The sequence below is a fragment of the Mus caroli genome, unplaced genomic scaffold, assembly GCF_978045245.1.
Source record: "Mus caroli unplaced genomic scaffold, Mus_caroli_1 scaffold_8, whole genome shotgun sequence".
Taxonomy (NCBI): Eukaryota; Metazoa; Chordata; class Mammalia; order Rodentia; family Muridae; genus Mus; species Mus caroli.
Genome location: NW_028227263.1, coordinates 101995039 through 102013233, shown reverse-complemented (window position 1 = coordinate 102013233; position 18195 = coordinate 101995039). Strand labels below are relative to the sequence as shown.

General features: G+C 50.2%; 2 protein-coding genes across 3 annotated transcripts in view; both read left to right on the top strand.

Moving 5' to 3' along the window:
• Window positions 1–9415, top strand: part of LOC110298550 (orphan sodium- and chloride-dependent neurotransmitter transporter NTT5) — a 32674-nt gene extending 23259 nt beyond the window's left edge. The window contains exons 9-13 of the mRNA XM_021167870.3: window positions 4192–4375; window positions 4625–4826; window positions 4951–5110; window positions 8538–8700; window positions 8878–9415. Of these exons, the coding sequence (XP_021023529.1) occupies window positions 4192–4375; window positions 4625–4826; window positions 4951–5110; window positions 8538–8700; window positions 8878–9102 (934 nt within the window). The 3' untranslated portion in view covers window positions 9103–9415. The remainder of the gene's footprint in view (window positions 1–4191; window positions 4376–4624; window positions 4827–4950; window positions 5111–8537; window positions 8701–8877) is intronic.
• Window positions 9416–13639: 4224 nt separating this feature from the next.
• The window catches only part of LOC110298330 (orphan sodium- and chloride-dependent neurotransmitter transporter NTT5-like), a 12285-nt gene continuing 7729 nt past the window's right edge, over window positions 13640–18195 (top strand). The window contains exons 1-5 of one of the 2 annotated variants that reach the window (XM_021167507.2): window positions 13640–13794; window positions 16001–16278; window positions 16405–16562; window positions 16650–16776; window positions 16868–17046. In XM_021167507.2, the coding sequence (XP_021023166.1) occupies window positions 16026–16278; window positions 16405–16562; window positions 16650–16776; window positions 16868–17046 (717 nt within the window). In that variant the 5' untranslated portion in view covers window positions 13640–13794; window positions 16001–16025. Of the gene's footprint in view, window positions 13795–16000; window positions 16279–16404; window positions 16563–16649; window positions 16777–16864; window positions 17047–18195 lie in introns of both variants that reach the window. The other variant, XM_021167506.2, reaches the window with a different exon arrangement.

Genomic DNA, 18195 nt, shown 5'->3' with positions numbered 1-18195 from the left:
CTCCAGCTGCTGTGGTCTTTATCTTTCCATCACCTTTGGACTAGTTTTCTCCTTTGTTGGCTAACTTTGTTAATTGTTTGTTTCATTGACCTTTGCTCTTGTTTTTAATATTCTCTTCCACGGGGGGGGGGGGGGGCGGGGGGGGAAGCGAGGGGGGCGGGGAAGCGAGGGGGCGGGGAAGCGAGGGGGCGGGGAGTGCTAGAGAGGTTACCCAGCAGCTGAGAGTGACAGAACCTAGTGGGGAAACCCCCACTCAACTCCCGATTCGGCGTGCACCCAAGAATCACGAACAGACGGCCATCTTGATGCAAATACATGAGGACGTTTAATTACAGAGCTCCGGACCGACATGCATCCCACACAGGAGATAACGGATGTCGGCCATGAGGCTCGAAAGCTAGGGGTTTTTATGGGGTAAGGGGCTGAGGGGTGTGGAATTCAGCATAGCGACACACTATTGGCTTATTCAAACATTAACAGAAAGATTACAGGGCATCAGGACTTTGTTCACATAGCAACCAGTTGTGGCTTATCTTTGTTCACATAGCAACCAGTTGATGTATGATTTACCAGGCGTCAAGGGGCAGTAGACAGAGGGGAGGTTCCGGCCAGGTGGTGTTGACCCAGACAAGATAGCCCTGCTTGTATAATCAAGCTGTTCTTAGGAATGTCTTAACAACAGCCCTGTCTGTTCTGCTTTGTTCTTGGCCCCAGGCCGAGGGCTCATAGACAACTCTTTTACATGAATCACAAGATAAAAAAATCTCATTTTCTTTCAAGAGCACGGGTGCTGCTGCTTGTGCAGAAGACCCAAGGGCTCCCAACCCTCGCATCTGGCCTCTCACAGGTGCCTATCACTCCAGCTCTGGAGTCTCTGGGCACCTGCACTCATATACACTCATGTCCCTCACACGTGATTTAAAAATAATAAAAATAAATGTCTTTTTTGAGTCAAGTGGTTCTACTTGGCCTAAGACTTGCTATGTAGGCCTAAGGCTTGCCTTAAACTTTCAAAACCTCTCCTGCCTCTGCCTCTGGCCACCCACACTGCAGTGGTTGGAGCTGAGCCCAGGGCCTTGTGTGTAAAATGCAAGGACTTTATTTACACTGAGGTGCCTTCCGGCCCCTTTAACTTTAAGGCTATATTTATTTTTAGTATTTAAGATGCTTTTCTTTTATTTTATGCGCATGAGTGTTTTGCCTGCATGTAGAACTCTGCATGCCTGGTGCCCATAGGGGCCAGAGAGGATGTCAGCGTCTCTGGAACTGGAGTTTAGGGAGTTGAGAGCTGCCAGGTGGGTCCTGGGACCTGACGTTGGGTGTTCAGGAAGAGCACCCAGTGATCTTAACTACGGAGCCATCTCTCTAGTCCTCTTTTGAGATATTGATTGATTGGTTGGTTGGTTGGTTTTTCTAAGACAGAGTTTCACCATGTATGTAGCCCTGATTGTCCTGGGACTTACTGTGTAGGCAGGAACTCACTCTGTAGACCGGGCTGCGCTCAAACTCTTAGAGTCCCACCTGCCTGTGCCTGCTAAGTGCTGAAATTAAAGAAGCCTATCACCACCACCTCTCTCTCCCTCTCCCTCCCCCTTCCTCCCCTCCTTTTCCCCCTCCCTCCTTTCTTCTCTCTCCGCCCCCCCCCTCCTGCCCCCCATCTCTCTCTCTCTCTTCCAGTCAAGGTTTTTCTGTGTTGCCCTGGCTACCTGGAACCTGCTCTGTCATCCAGGATGGCCTTGAACTCTGAAATCCACCTGTTTCTGCCTCCTGAATGGGGATTAAATGTGTGCACCCTCCTCCCCCTCCCCGGGGTTCTTTACTTATGTTAAGTTGAGAATACCCTTTGTGAGTACACTGTGTTTGCATCATCTTACTCTCTCCTCTGCTTCTCTCTCTATGTCCCTCAAAACAAACACCAGACACTGGTTCTACAGCCATTGGCTCCCTGTAGCTCTTCTTCTAGGGGTGTGCCTGTGACCTTCCCTCCATTCCTGCTGACATGTCTACTGGTGCAGTCTTTGTAAGTCTTGTGCAGGCAGCCATATAGTTGAGAATTCACGGGAGTAACATCTCTATCCTGTCAAGAAGACACTGTCACACAGAAGTCATCCTGGTCTGCTAGGCTCTCAGACTCTTCCCACCCTACTGTTTCCTAAGCCTTAAGGATAGTTGTGTCTCACCAAGTCTCCTTGGCCTTTAAGTTGTGATCTTTCTGACTCGGACTCCTCAAGATCTGAGGTCAAAGGCCTATAGCACTAGACTTAGCTTAGTTATGAAGGTCTTTAACAGGACTGAGGTGAGTTCTTCTGTCCAGGAGATTTGGGAAGAGACTTTTTGGAACTAAAGTCTTGGTCTTGGGGATTATCAGAGTCAAAACTTGAGCTTCAAGTTATAGCTGAGGCTACCTTGTGGACACAGCCCATTAAAAACTTCAAATTTCCTCTTGTTTTGTTCATTTGTTAAACACCTGTGTGCTCATTCCCTGCTTCTTAGAAGAACTGGCAGCAAGCTTCTGCCTCACTGTGCTACTGAAGGAGTGGCCTGCTCACTTCAGGTGCTGAATTTAAGATGGGAATCTCTGCCAGGCATGGCAACACCCTTTTAATCCCAGCAGAGACAGGGCTAGGGGTAGGGGCAGGGGCAGAGGGGCAGAGGGGCAGAGGGGCAGAGGGGCAGAGGGGCAGAGGGGCAGAGGGGCAGAGGGGCAGAGGGGCAGAGGGGCAGAGGGGCAGAGGGGCAGAGGGGTAGAGGGGCAGAGGGGCAGAGGGGCAGAGGGGCAGAGGGGCAGAGACAGGTCTCTGTGAGTTTGAGGCCAGTCTGGTCTACATAGTGAGCTCTAGGACAACCAGGAAGAGACACCCTATCTTTAAAAAACAAAACAACAAAAGAAAACCCCCCAAACCAAACCAAACCAAACCAAAACAAAACAAAAACCAAAACCCAAAAACAAAAGGAGAATGATTTTGGCTTCTAAACCACCATTTATTTATATATTTTAATTAACTAATGTTTTCACATTCATTTATTCACTGTGTAAGTGGATGAAGAAGCCAGAAAATGGCTTCTGATTCCCAGGAGCAGGAGCCACAGGCAGTTCTCAGCCTGCTCACATGGGTGCTGGGAGTCAAACTTGTGGCCTCTGGAAGAGCAGCACATGTTTGTGTTGGCTGCGGAACAATTGCTTCAGCCCCTTGTTAACAGTTTTATTCTTTTTAAAATATTTTTTATAAGAATTATTTATTTATTTATTTTATGCATATGAGTACACCGTTGCTGTCTTTTTTTTTTTAAGATTTATTTATTTATTGTATGTAAGTACACTGTAGCTGTCTCCAGATACCCCAGAAAAGGGCATCAGATCTCATTACAGATGGTTGTGATCGACCATGTGGTTGCTGGGATTTGAACTCAGGACCTTCAAAGGAGCAGTCAGTGTTCTTACCTACTGAGCCATCTCTCCAGCCCCTGTTGCTGTCTTGTTGTTGTTGTTGCTGTTGTTGTTGTTGCTGTAGCTGTCTTCAGACACACTAGAAGAGGTCATCGGATCCTATTACAGATGGTTGTGAGCCACCATGTGGTTGCTGGGAATTGAACTCAGGACCTCTGGAAGAGCGGTCAGTGCTCTTAAAACTTCTGAACCATCTCTCCAGCCCAGCTGTTTTATTTTCATAAGAAGATTAAAAATATCTTTCAGTTTAGCTTATTCACAACGAGAATATTAGTCCAAATGTGTAAGTGGCTTGTCCTCAGAACAGAGTCCTGTTTTACACTGTAGGATATTGTCAGTCTACCCTTGTGCTCACAAGGCTTGCAAAGCTCTCAGCAAGGCTCTGCTCAGGACAGAGGTTAACAGTTCTTCCACATGGCACAACCTGGGAGTGTCACACACCTCCAAGTCCTGGGAAGCTGTTCCGGCTCTCTGTAGTGTGGGGCTTCAAAGGTCAGCTTTCCCCTCTCAGTCTCAGAAAAGGTCATGAAGACCAAGACCCCAGATTCCCCAGGAAGCCCATAGAGTCCCTACCCCGGGTTCCCAGCGGCACACACTCTTGATGGTGCTAAGAATGGGCGTGCTTGAGGGTCCACTGCAGGCTTCCCTTTGCCCAGGTCACTAATGCTGGGCTCGAGATGGATAAGATGAGCAAGCGAAGGCCAGTGTCCAAACCTGACCATTCTGCCTCGCCTCATCCTCAGGAACCAAGAGAAGCTTCTAAGGCTGATAGCCCAGGGGATCCTGCCGCCCGAGGCACAGCCCCCGGACCTGAGGGTCAACCCGACCTCCACCTACAATTCCTGGCTCAGCAGCCTCCCCCCACCCTTGAGGAGCGCCATTCTCAGCGTGGTGCCTGAATGCAGCGTCCAGAAGCAGTTTCTGAAGGTCAGTGGGGGGATGGCCCAGGGCAAAGGCGATGCTGGAGAGCTCGCTCTGCACCACAGAGAGCTCAGCTTTCCTTCATTCCAGAAAGAAATGTGGTGCGTAGCCCTGGTCGCTCAGGAAGTGCCACTCACATAACAGCTCCTGTGGACGGCAGGGGGTCCTTCCAGGTCTGCTCTCCCCTGGGACTGCAGGGGCTTCAGGGGGTTTCTAGAACAGCAGGGAGCGTGCTTTACTCTTGTGTGCATGCAGATTAAGGACAACCCTCGCTTCCTGTTCCTGATCTTCACTGAGGTCATCTCCCTGTTACCTGGGTCTGGCTTCTGGACTGTCCTCTTCTTCCTGTTGCTGCTGACGCTGGGCATGTGTTCCAATCTCATGTTCATGCTGGGCAACGTTTTGACACTCCAGGACACCTTCCCCTTCTGCAGGAGACAGCCGAGGTTGCTCACAGGTATTCCCACCTCCCGCCCAGCTCCCCCACAGCATTGCCACCAGCCCTGACCTGTGATCTCCCCTTAGCCCCATCCCCTTGCCAGACCTCCAGGATCCTGACACAAACCCGATGCTTCTTCCAGTGTGCGTTTCCATGGTGATGTTCTTGTGCGGCCTCATCTTCATCCAACCTTCAGGCATCTACTACTATTCACTGCTGAGTGAATGCTGGGTAGCAGTGCCCATCATCATCATCATCATATGCGAAAACCTTGCTGTAGCCTGGGCCTACGGGGCCGACAGGTGAAGGGCCAGGCCAGGCCCCTAGAGCATGGATCTGTGGGGAGGGTTGATGGTTCTCCTGTGGTTTCTAATCTCAAACTAGAGTGGCAGTGAGGGTCCTTAACTACAAGGGCTCCGAGAAATGTTTATTTGTTGGACTTTGGGGTGTCTCATACACTTTATGACCTGCTAGTGACCGGGGACGCTGCATAAACCAAAGGCAGCACCCTGTGTGCAGGAGCCCATATGCTAGTGGTGTAGTCAGATAGCATTAACACTGACAGACCCGGAGACCATAAATGACAAGCGAGGAGAGGAGGAGGCTCAGCTGGTAAGGTCCTTGCTGTAGAAGCATGCAGGTCTGAGCTCTCCCTTGGAATGCACATAGATGGCCATGGCGACACCGTTTCAGCAACCAGGACGTCTTCCCCTTCTGCCGAGGATACTCCCTTGCTCCCCGACTGCCTCAACACCAGTCCTGGCTTATGATCTCCCCTTAGCCTCTTCTATCTGCCTGACACATGCATGCATGCATGTGTGTGAGTTTATGTGTGGGTGTTTCTGCTTCAGTGTTACACCCGAGGCGATGGGAGGTGCAAACAAGAGGCTCCCAGGGCCCTGATAGCCAGGGAGTACAGCTCGGAGTTCAGTGAGAGACCTCGTCTCAGGAAAGTCAGGAAGCCGCCTGGCACCCAGCTCCAGCTTCCACACCGGTGCACAGGCACATCCAGCACAAGGCATGAGGAGATTAAAGGTTCCGTTGGTTCAGTGTAGGTGTGTGTGGTCTGACTCCTTCAGAGAGGAGCCATGCTTCATGTGTAAGTGACCTGTGCCTGTGTGCGTGTGTGCGTGTGTGTATGTGAGCAGATCTGTAAGCTTGCCTGCACCGGAGACCCCCGAGGAAACATCCTGCTGGAAGCTGTCGTGGAACAAGGAATCCAGAGGAGCTGGAATAGGACCAGGAGCTTGAGGACAGAAGATGGGGCCTTGTAAACCATGATATGACCTAGCTTTGTGTGTAGCATGTACCAAAAAAAATCCACTGGGTGGTTTGTAGTAAGGAGTACCATTGTCAGATTTAAATTTTCTTCTTCCTCTTCCTCTTCCTCTTCCTCTTCCTCTTCCTCTTCCTCCTCCTCCTCCTCCTCCTCCTCCTCCTCCTCCTCCTCTTCTTCTTCTTCTTCTTCTTCTTCTTCTTCTTCTTCTTCTTCTTCTTCTTCTTCTTCTTCTTCTTCTTCTTCTTCTTCTTTTTCTTCTTCTTCTTTTTTGGAGACAGGGTCTCACTATATATCCCTGGCTATCCTAGAACTTGCTATGTAGACCAGGCTGGCCTCACATGGGAATCAACCTGCCTCTGCCTCCGTGCTAGGATTAAAGGCATGTACCATCAAAAAAAAATTTTTTTTTAAAAAGAAGGCACCTCTGGTGGCTTTGTGGAGGAAAACCAAGCAGAACCAAGGAGGAGACTTGGGAGGCTGTGTCCGATTTAAAACAGGAGCTGGTGGTGTCTTCCTCTAGTGTGACAAAGACATGATGCTCCCACAATGGCCTGATCTGGGAACTGGAGTGGAATGGAGCGGCCTCAGCCTCCAGTCCTAGGCTCCTCTTTTGTGGCTCAGATCTGAACTGTCAGCCACAAGCCTGTGTTTTGGATATTTTGTGTCTCTTGAGTGAGGCTGTTTTGAAGGCTGTGCAGCCTTTAGGTGGCTGGGCCTGGCTGGAGAGGTGATACTCGACCCTGACGCTAGCAGGCTTTCTCTGCTCCCGAGTCCACTCTATGTTCCAGCTGCCATGGATGGAGCCATCTCTGCAGCCATTTCTTCCCCATCACGATGGACCACATTCCCCTCAAAATCAAGAGCCCTAGTAAACCTTGCCTCCCTTACATTTCTTTCTGTCAGGTGTTTTGTCACAGCAGCTCAAAAATTAATAGAGTGGGCATAATGTGGCAGGCCTTTCATCTTGCACATCGGAGACAGAGGCAGGGGGATCTCAGTGAGGTCTAGGACAGTCTGACCTACATGGATTCTGTCCCCAAAGAGAAGAACTGATAGGACACAGTGGTGCAGGTCCAAGGCAGAAGGTGCTGAGGACCTCAGAGTCCATATATGGAGGTACACTGTAGCTGTCTTCAGACACACCGGAAGAGGACCTCTGGAAGACCAGTCAGTAATCTTAACTGCTGAGCCATCTCTCCAGCCCCTCACCTAACATTTTAAAAATTATTTTATGTGTATAAATGCTTTGCCTGCATGCATGTCTATGCACCACATGTGTGCCTGGTGCTCATGAAGGCCAGAAGAGGGCATCAGATTCCCTAGAACTGGAGTCAGGGATAGTTGTGCTGGGAATCAAACTTGGGTCCTCAGCAAGAGCAGCCAGTACTCTTCATTGAGGAATCTCTCGAGCCCCGGATATTCTTATGTGTCCTTTGTGTGGCTGAGCGTATGTGTATGGGCATGTGTGTGACACAGTGAATGTGCGGAGATCTGAGGACAGCTTGTGGGAGTTGGTTCTCTCCTCCTATCATGTTGGTCCCAGAGATTGAACTCAAAGTTATCATGCTTGGCAGCAAATGCCTTTCCCTGCTGAGCCATCTCAATGGTTATCAGCAGACATTTGAGACTCAAGTGTGGCTGTGTGAGTGTTTGTGTGATGTGCACGCGAGGTTTCTCATTGAACCTGGAGCTCTCCAGCCAGACTGGTTGGCTAGCAAGCCTCAGAGACCCTCGTGTCTCCACCTCCCCAGTGCTGGGAATGCAGGTGTACACCACTGTGCCTGGCTTTTTTTGTGTATATTGAAGCCATCTCCCTAGTGCCAGGAAACACTTTTGGTTCTGGGATGAACTCATCATCACATTGAGCTGCTCTCAAAGCACAGGGTCTGTAGGAGAAGAGCATGTGCAGACAGCCCAGTGGGCGTCTCAAGTCCACAGTGGAGGTAAGTGGAGAGAGACACTGAGGGTGAGGATGGAGATGTCAGACAGGCCGGAGTGCCGAGGATGGCATTCTGAAGCCAAGTCTGGACAGAGCGATGGAGAGTAGAGGAGGACCCAGGAACCTGGTCTCCTCAGTCAAAGGGCTTTGGGTGTGTGTGTGTGTGTGTGTGTGTGTGTGTGTAAAAATTTGAGACCACATGGCTGAAAGAATCCAAGACTGAGTTCCTGAGAGCCCAGTGCTGTCTGGGTTCTGTTTGCTTGGCTTATGTGGCTCAGTGTTGGGTACCTAGCACCCAGATGGGTCTTTGCCACATCACAGATGTCATCCCAGGATGGCTGAGAGGAGTGTGGGACCCATGGGTGGTGTTGATTAGCAGGGGACTGGAGGACAGACTAATGAAGGCGAGAGCAGGAGGGCTGACATAAAGCAGGCCTGAGCTGCCATTGCCTACCCTCCCCTCTGAGGTGGGGAGGCCGGACTGGCTGCCACATTCTGTGTCCCTCAACAGGTTCCTTGCAGGCATGGTGGCTCTGCTGGGCCGCCCCATTTTCTCTGGCTGTGGCTGGCTGTGGTGCTACGTCTCTCCAATGGTGGTGCTAGGCCTGTTAACGTCCGTCTTCGTATACCTTGTCAAGGGGCCCCTTGTCTACTTTGCCTGGGACTCAAGCACTGTGAGTGTCCTTTCTCAGATCTTGAAGCTCCTTCCAGTCCCCTGTGAGCCGGGGACCTGGCCACTGGCTCTGATCATAGAAAACTCACCAGCTTCCCTCCCCGTTCCCCACCACACCTCTTCTTCCTCTTCCGGGAACTTTGCTGTGTTAATCTATGTTTCTCTGTCTCTCTTACAGTCAAAAGAGGTGGTTCGTGTTTTCCCAGCATGGTCCAAGATCCTGATTGCTGGGCTGACTGTCTTTGTCCTCATGCCCATCCCTGCATACTTTGTATACTGCCTCACCCTGGGGATTCCCTTCAGATCCACACCATCCAGTAAGCTACCACTGGGCAGTGGCCAGATCCAGTCTACAAAGGAGGCCTCAAAGGATATTCTACAAGACTACAAAACAGAGTCCTAATGAGCCTGTCAGCAGAGCCCCCAACTTCCCTCATCAGGCCAGACATCTTGCATCTCTTACAGCAGACCAAAGAGGCAGCTCTGAACAGCAGCTTAAAGCGATCACCAGCCTAGATTGCCTAGGGCAGCAGAGCTGTGGGGCCCCGCTGGCTTTGCAGCACATTCCTGGCTGGGATCTTCCATTGCCATACAGTGCATCCCCGGACCCTCGCTTAGTGCACCGAGGTTATCCTGCCAGCCCTGCTCCTGGTCTGAGAGTCTCCTGCACGGTGACGGGAAGGGTGGGGCTGCTGGCTAATAAATCAGTCACTGCAGTGCCAGACTGCGTGAGGCTCACTTTCTGTAGCTGTCTCAGGCAGTTGGCCTTCACAGCGCTGCCATTTGTTTTTGAGAGCCACAGATCTAGTCCTGTGTTCCCAGTGCCTCAACCAATCCATGCTCAGTCAGCCCCCAGGCCTTGTCCAGAGCATGCTCCTCAGCCGAGAGGACCTGAAAATCCCCTCAATGAACTGGGAAAGGGAGTATCGTGCTTGCTGCTAAGAGTAGTAATCCCATCACAGGCCACAGAGTCTTAAAACTCATTGTGTTTGTGTAGTGGTATGAGTGTGTGTGTGTGGGTGGGGGCACACATGCACACATCATAGCATGCGTGTGGAGGTCAGAGGACAACTTGCAGGATTGGTTTCTCTCCTTCTAACGTGTGAGCCCCATTAATAAGGCTCAGGTCATCGCGTATAGGCCGAGTCATTGTACCGCCCACTAAAGCTCACTTTTGAAGTTTACTTTCCAACACTATGGACCGTGTGCGCCTCTGTACACAACCAGGCTGAGGTCCAACAGAGCTGTGTGGCTGAAGTCCACCAAGGGTTCCCATTACTTGAAAAGAGACATCATGGTTTCATGGTGGGATTGATTGGCTGAGCCTGCCCAGCTAAGTCAGGCCAGGTGGTTCCAGAGCTGAGCTAACATTACTCTCCAAGTGACCAGAGCCCAGAGAGATCCTGGGTAGCAACGAGTGCGTCCTCAGAGAGCCAGAGAATGGATGTTCTCCAGATGTGACAAGGTCATGGGGCTTGGGGCTCCCAGCTCACATTTGGACTTCGGAAGACAGAGATGTGGAAGGCCTCTGTAGAGAGCTCAAGGGACTAAGTCGCTCCTCCCTGCTAGATCCAAATGAAGGTGGAGCCTGCTACCTGGGTCAGAGTCTATTTCTTCACCATCCTTCCTTCTGCCTCACCCCAGTTCCAGTTTTGGAGTTGCAATCATGGTAATAGGATTACAAGGCAGACCTTAAGGGTTTGGAGAAGCTGATGGAGTGCGGCAGGCCTTGCTGAGTCTCCTCACACTCAGGTTTTCTCCCCTGCAGCCACTTACTTGCTCCATGGCCCTTGGGCACCCAGCTGCAAGACTACCTGGGAAGATTCCAGGCTGCTGCAGTGGGTGTGGCTGAGTAACAGGAAGGTCAGGTTCTGTCTGAGGTTCCTGGATAACTCTGGATCCCCCTTGTCCAGAGTCGATTTCCCGGCACTTGTGGGTATGACCGAGCCCTCCTTTTGTCTTCTCAAGTCCCCCTTGTTCATAGTGGTGGGATAGTCACCATCATGAAGGGCTCCGGGTTGGTTCAGTGAGCTGGCTAGAACCTGGCAAGGCCTCATGGCCTCTGGCTTCACTCACTGTCATTCTGATGTTTTTGAACTCTCTAGAGGAGGAGCCTGAGGGGTCACCATGTGCTCCTTACCTGGCCTGTCTCTCCCGCGAGACCAAGCTGCCTTCCACATGCCTCTCCACCATTTTGAAGCAGATACCAACTTGATCATTTTAGCTGTTGGTTTGCTTCTGCACCCTCTTAAAATTTAACAAGGAAATATTATATACAAACAGACCGCACTTACTTAATGCCAGTAAATATCCACACAAGATTTTACTACAGTGGGAATTCTTTTCTTGTAGCTTTGTCTTCATTTTTTTCTTTTTACATTTATTGTGCATGATTGTGTGTGTGTGTGTGTGTGAGTATGTATTTGTGTGCATGTGTATATATGTGAGCATGTGTATATGTGTATATGTATGAGATGTGTGCATGTATGTGTATATGTGCATGTGAGTGTGTGTGAATATGTGTATGTGTGTATGAGTGTGTACATGTGTATATGTGTATGAACATGTATATATGTATTATGAGTGTGTGTGCATGTGTGTGTGTGTGTGTGCATGCATGTGTGTAGGTGTGGAAATGCCATGGCGCCTGCGTATTTGAACGACTACCTGTGGGAGTTGGGTTTCCTTCCACCAGAGTAGACATGGTTCAGTGGTACAGGGCTTGTCTGGCATACACAGGCCTTGGATTCCACCCCCAGTACTACTGAAAAAGGTAGAAGGGAAAGATGGAAAGAGAGAAGAGATTTGTGTCAGCAAGCTGTCTCTATGTTGAAAGTGTTTGGCACCAAGGCTGGTGATCCAAGGCTGGTGATCTGAGTTCTTCTTGGGAGAAGCACATGCTGTCTTTGCTTTCTCAGACAGGCTCTCCGTGAGTTATTCAGGCTAGCCTCGAACTCACGCTGTTGTCCAGGCTGGCTTTAGTTTGCAATCCTTTTGCCCCAACCTCCTAAGTAGCTGGAATGACAGGCCTGCCCCGCCAGGCTCGACAAGCTGCTGCACTTATTATGAATTGGTAATTCAACCCACAGACTGGTTGATTTTACATCCATTGTTTTTTAAAAAAAGATTACATTTATTTATTTTATATATATGACAAGTACACTGTCGCTGTGTTCAAACATACCATGAGAGGGCATGGGATCCCATTAGATGGTTGTGAGCCACCATGTGGTTGCTGGGAATTGAACTCAGGACCTCTGGAAGAGCGGTCAGTGCTCTTAACCACTGAGCCATCTCTCCAGCCCCTTGACAAGAGTTTTTATTAGCACACATTAGCCATCTGTAACCCTGGGTCTCATGATGACACCTCCGCACATGTATGCAGTGCACTATGGCAGTGGCCACCCTCATTTCCCTCTCTTGTCCTCCTTGAACTCCACGGATCCTCTTCCTTTCCCAGAGAGGCAGCCTGCTACTCTCACGTCCTTGTTATTTCTTGGAGACCCAGAGAGTCTAATTCTTCTAGGAGCATGGGTGAGGGGTTAATTGAGGGCGCCTGGGATGGCTGCACCACTGAGGAAATGTCTCTCCCTTGCCAGCAACCATTGCCTGTGCAGAAGACCTCAGCTAGAGGCGGGCCTTGTGAGTTCCTCCCTCCTCCATGACAGGATGTTGAGAGGCCCAAGAGGGTGCAGGTGCTCAGGGCTTCTCTGAGGTAGGAATGCACAGCACCTGCTCAAACCTGACCTGGAAACAAGATGGCGGAAGCAGAGCTGACCCAGCAAGTGGTCCTTTGACCTCAACGTTCTTACTGCGGCATGGGCAAATATGCCCGTGCACACATACCCGCACACGCATATACTTTTTTTTTTTTTTTAATTTAAAGATCGCATCTATCAAAAGATGGCCTAGTCGGCCATCACTGGAAAGAGAGGCCCATTGGACATGCAAACTTTATATGCCCCAGTACAGGGGAATGCCAGGGCCAAAAAGTGGGAATGGGGTGGATAGAGGAGTTGGGGGGAGGGTATGGGGGACTTTTGGGATAGCATTGGAAATGTAATTGAGGAAAATACCTAATAAAAAATATTTTTAAAAAATCACATCTTCAGCCCTCAACCTGCAGTGATTCTGGCTTTATGCTCAGGATCCCGGTCTCAGGTTGGTGCAAGTGACACTGAAGGTTCGTGGGCACCTTGAGCAGCATGGGTTAAGTTTCTCTCTTGGCCCATGGGGCCCCATGCTCGTCTCAAGGATAAATCCATATTCATCTTCTGAATCTTAACCCAGATCCTTGGCTCACCTTTGGCAGCGCAGGTACGAGCACTGCTACTTTTTCCAGGGTTTTAGGCATTGTTCATTTAGAATTTCATATAGGACATCGCTACGATTCTAAATTTGGAGACTGTCTCTTCTTTCACTTCTACTTCCTTTCACATTTCCTCACATAGTTTCAAAAATAGCATTGGAACCTACACTTTCCTCTTCTGATTATCTTTGGTTTGTTTCATCCTTTTTCTTTTCTGCTTTCTTTTCTCCTCCTCCTCCTTCTATCATTACTTTTTATTTATCTCTCAGTCTCGTTTCCAAGAGGGTCTGGAATTCACAGACCTCTCTACCTCTCAAGCGCTGGGATCATAGCTATGTGCCCCGTCAGTGGGCATTCTTCCTGGCATCTTTTTTTTTTTCCTCCTTCATGTGTGCGTGTGAAGTCTAACTGGCAACCAGTGACCTCACTCAGCCCATTGAGGTATAGCTACCTGGCAACAGGTGACCTAACAGCCCCAGGTCAGACTCCAGGGAATCCTGGTGATGTCACAGGCCAGCTCGTTGGGACAGAGAGGGAAGTAGCCGCTTCCCGCGCGGGTTCTCGGACCACGGGGGCCGCGACGACGTGGGACTCTCCGCCCACGAGCGGCGCGGGGCCGAGGTTCACGCGCTGAGGCGGGTACGGACCACTGAGTCCGCCCTGGCCGCCAGCCCTGCCCATTTGGAAGCCGGTCCGCGGCGAGGCCGCCGTTTCCTTCCTGGCCGCGCGGGGGCGCCGTCGGGACGCTGCTGACGGGGCTGTCTCGATTTAGGAAGACGACCAAAGGTACCAGAAGGTTTCTGTAGTGACTTTGGAGAGTGAAGTACAACTGTTAACAACCAAGCTTTGAAGCTGGACGTGGAGGCATACTCCTTTAATCCTAACACTGCAGGTGCAGAGGCAGGAGGATTTCTGGAGTCAGTTGATCTACATAGGTCCAGGACCGCTAGAGCTACACAGTGAGATCTTGTCTCAATAAGTAGGAGCATTCCTGCACTTGGGAGGCAGAAACAGGAGGATCACTGAGAGTTTGAGGCCTGCCTGGTCTACTAGCAAGTTCCTAGTAAGCCAGAGCTATACAGAGAGACCCTGTCTCATGAAACAAAATAATAAATATGGCATAGGAAAATACTTATAATATAGCATAATTTATGAGAAATTCATACAGTACATGTAGATATTAATAAATAGGTTTCAATCCTGTGTATATCCATTATACTATGACAAAAGCTTCTTCAGTCCCAGTGTTATAAAATAAAAGGTCACATGATATAACTTTTTTTTTATTTACTCTTGAGACAAAGTCTTACTGTGTATCCCAACCTGGCCTTGAATTCTTGCTAGTCCTAGGTCAGCCTGGGGAGTTCTGGGATGATGGGTGTGCCATCACACTCAGCTAAAATCATGGTATCCTTTAACACCATACAGGCCTTGAACCTTAAACTCAAACCTCAAATGTCAACCAGACAACTGGAGAGGCAGAGAGCTTAACAGCTAAGAGGACTTAGCACAGACATAGGCACTCCCAACAACTTATATCATCAGCTCCAGGAGATCCAGTATCCTCTTGTGGCCCATGGGCACATATACTTAGGGGCCCCCCACCCACAATTTAAAAAATCAGCCAGGAGGTACCTCACCTAGCAAATAGTACTCTCCCTCTCAAGCCACGAGTTCAAACCTTGCTGGACATCTCTGTTCCCAGAGAAGATACTGGCTGCCTTTTGCCTGCGGAATGGGACCAAAGGCTTTCCTTGAGGTGTCCTAGTGAGGTAAAAGCCTGAGTCTGCGATCTCAGGACCAGCATCAGGCATATCCATATCTAAGGCTGCGTATGCATGTAAATCAGGGTTGCTGACACTCTGGTCCTTGAAGGATAATAATGTGTAAGGTGCTGCCTTAAAACCGGTGGAGAGAGGGTTTAGTGTGTTCGGAGCACGAGGACTGGAGTTTTCTGCCTAGCACCCACATAAAAGCCTGGTGTATGGCACAGGGCAAGGATCTGTAAACTCAGGTTGGGGAAGTGGAGACAGGTGTATTCCCCAGAAGTCACTAACTAGCCAACTTAGCCATAATATGAACACTAGGCTGTGCTAGCGTTGTCTGAAACAGTGAGATGGTTAACGATGGAGGGAGACATGTGGTGTTGAGCTTTGATCTCCACGTGTGCATATCCATGAACATTCATTGTTTGAAATTTACTTTTATTTTTAAATTGTGTGTGTGTGTGTGTGTCTATGTCTAAGTATGTGCACATGGGTGCGGGTGTCAGCAAAGGATAGAAGGAAGGTGTCAGGTCTCCTGGGGCTGGAGTCACAGATGGCCGTGAGCCACTCAAGGTGGATTCTGGGCACTGAACGTGGGTTGACTGCAAGAGCAGTGTGCATTCTTATAATGGCTGACCCGCCTCCTCGGTCCCCAGATAGTGCTGACCACTGAAAAACGTGTGGTTGTATTTTCCATGACATAGGTGGCATGGGTTTAGAAGCAGGTGGCCTTCTCCTGAGCATCTGCCTCTTTTTAAGCTATAAAGCAAAACTGTGTGATTCCAGGACTCAGGAGGCGGAGGGAGGAGGAGGAGGAGGAATTTCAAGCCATCCTCAGCGACATACGTTGCTAGTGAGTCCCTGTCTCCAAACAAATCTATACACTCCAAAGCTATATAAAACCCAAACATCCAATGACGTATGCTTTCTGAATATTTGATTTGCTGTGCTGTGTGCGTGGGTGTTAACACAGACATGCCACTGGACACAGAAGGAGGCCAGAGGACAACTTTCAGGACTCGGTCCCTCCTTCCAGCACGTGGGTCCTAGGAATTGAACTCATGTCATTAGATTTGGCAGCAAGCACCTTTACAGGATTATCTGTCCCCCCACCCCCAGCCAGGACGATTCATTATAAAGCAAGTACTTTGTGCCTCTCTGGATGCTGGTGCCACCCCACAATCTGTCCCTAAAGTCTGTTTTTGGTGACTTCAAAACCCCACCAGGAGTCGAGCCAGTGCAGAGAGCACCATGGACCAATCCTTTGAAGACTTTCTAGAACTCAAGAGCAAGCAGCCCGTGGAGGAAGAGCACACAGCAAGCAAGAAGGGCAACAACCCCACGTCTGTATCCTGGGGCTTCAGGACCAGAGAGGTCCGCGTTACCAAGATCCCAAACCACTTCCAGGCGAAGAAGACGGAGAATATCCTAATCTTGGTGGCCTTCTCTATCGGGCTCGGCAGCACGTGGCGCTTCCCGTACCTCTGCCACCAGAACGGAGGCGGTGAGGCCAGGGACTGTGTTCTGAGATTAAGGAAGGGGTGACAAGACACCTCCCCCGCACCCCCGGGAAGAATGTGAGGGATGAGGGGTTCCCAGCTGCCTGAGCAAGCCTCTGCTCTCTCCACAGGAAGCTTTCTGCTGATGTATTTCATTCTTCTCCTGCTCCTGGGCATCCCCCTCATGTACATGGAGATGGTCATAGGACAGTGGCTACGTATGGACAACATCCAGGCCTGGAAATATATGGTCCCCTGGCTTAGTGGTGTGGGCTACTCCAGCATACTGGTAAGTGTGGGCTGGCAGAGCCCCAAGTCCCCGGTGTCCTCTCTCTCTGTCTCCATGACGCCCTCAAACCCACCTTCTTCTCCACAGGCTTGTGTCTTGGTGGTCCTGTATAACAGTGCCCTGGTCTCCTGGAGCCTTTTCTACCTTGGCCAGTCCTTCGATTACCCTCTACCCTGGCAAAACTGCCCCTTGATAGAAAACTTAAGCATGGTTGGTAAGGAGAGGGACAGGGGGATGCAATAGCTAGGGGAGACACCCTGTGAGATGGTCTGTAAGTGTCTGGACCTCCCCACCCTCCTCAGCAGGCAATACCTGCCTCTGGTCAGAGCCCCACCAGTATTTCTGGTATCATACTCTCCTTCGAGCCTCCAATCAAATGGAAGAAGGGATAGAGGCGCTGGTCCTGAACGTGACCGTGTGCCTCTTTGCCACGTGGATCTTCCTCTATGTCACCATGGTCACCAGGATAAAGATCTCAGTGCTAGTAAGTGCCCCAATGGACACTTTCCTCCTGGGGCTCGGGGCCACCAGTGTCCCCAGCAGAAGTTCCATACAAGAGTCCATACCCACTTCAAGGAAGCTGTGTGACCCAGCTTCCTGGTCACCATCACTATGCAGAAACTTGATCCATCTCTCACCTCTCCTAAACAGACCCTGGGTCCCAGCCTTCCCGGGCTTTACCATGAGCATGTTAATGTGCATGAGTGTTCTTCTTTCTAGCAGCCTATATGTAGCATATGTGGTGTGTGTGTGTGGCCACCTCCATGTCCGTGCCCTTGTCTGGTTTCTGTGTCGTGTGAACATCTGGACTTCCTTGCACATCCTAGGAGGCCAAAACACTTCATTCTTGATGTAATCCTGCAAATCCAGACTCCACCAGGACCAGTGGACTCAGTGCAAAGGGGCCTCTTTTCATTACTCTGTCTATCACTGTGACCCGACAAGAAACAACTTCACGGAGAAAGGATTTATTTGGGTACATGGTGTGAGGGTGTACAGTCCACTGTGGAGGGGAAGGTGTGACAGCACGAGGCCCTGTGGCACTAGGAACACATGGCTGGGACCTGGCACATGCTCAGGTCACCACAGAGCAGGAAGCAGAGTTAGCTGCTTGTCACCGCTGAGGTGGCTGCCCCTTGTCCCTCTTTGATTCCATCAAGCTCCAGGCTCAAGAGATGTAGACATGGCCAGTTAAGGTTGGTCTTTCCAGATTGGTTAATCCTCTTCTAACACAGTTCACAGACACCCCCAGAGGCATGCTTCAAACTCCTGCATAATTCTAAATCCTCACAGGTTGACAAGGTTAGTCATCGTGGGCTGGGGACATAGATGGCTTGACAGAGAAGCATAGCCAGGTGGTAGTGGTGGCGCAGGCCTTAAATGAATCCCTGCACCCAGGAGGCAGAGGCAGGTGGATCTGAGTTGAGAGCCAGCCTGGTCTACAGAGTGAGTTCTGGGACAGCCAGGGCTACACAGAGAAACCCTGTGTCGAAACCAAAACAAAAATCAAAAAAGAAACAGAAGCAGGAGTTCCCGAGTTTAATCTCCAGCACCCAGGTTTAAAAAAAAAAAAAAAAAAAAAAAGCAGGCATGGAGGCTTGGAATCAAGAACTGGGAAGCAGAGACGGGAGGC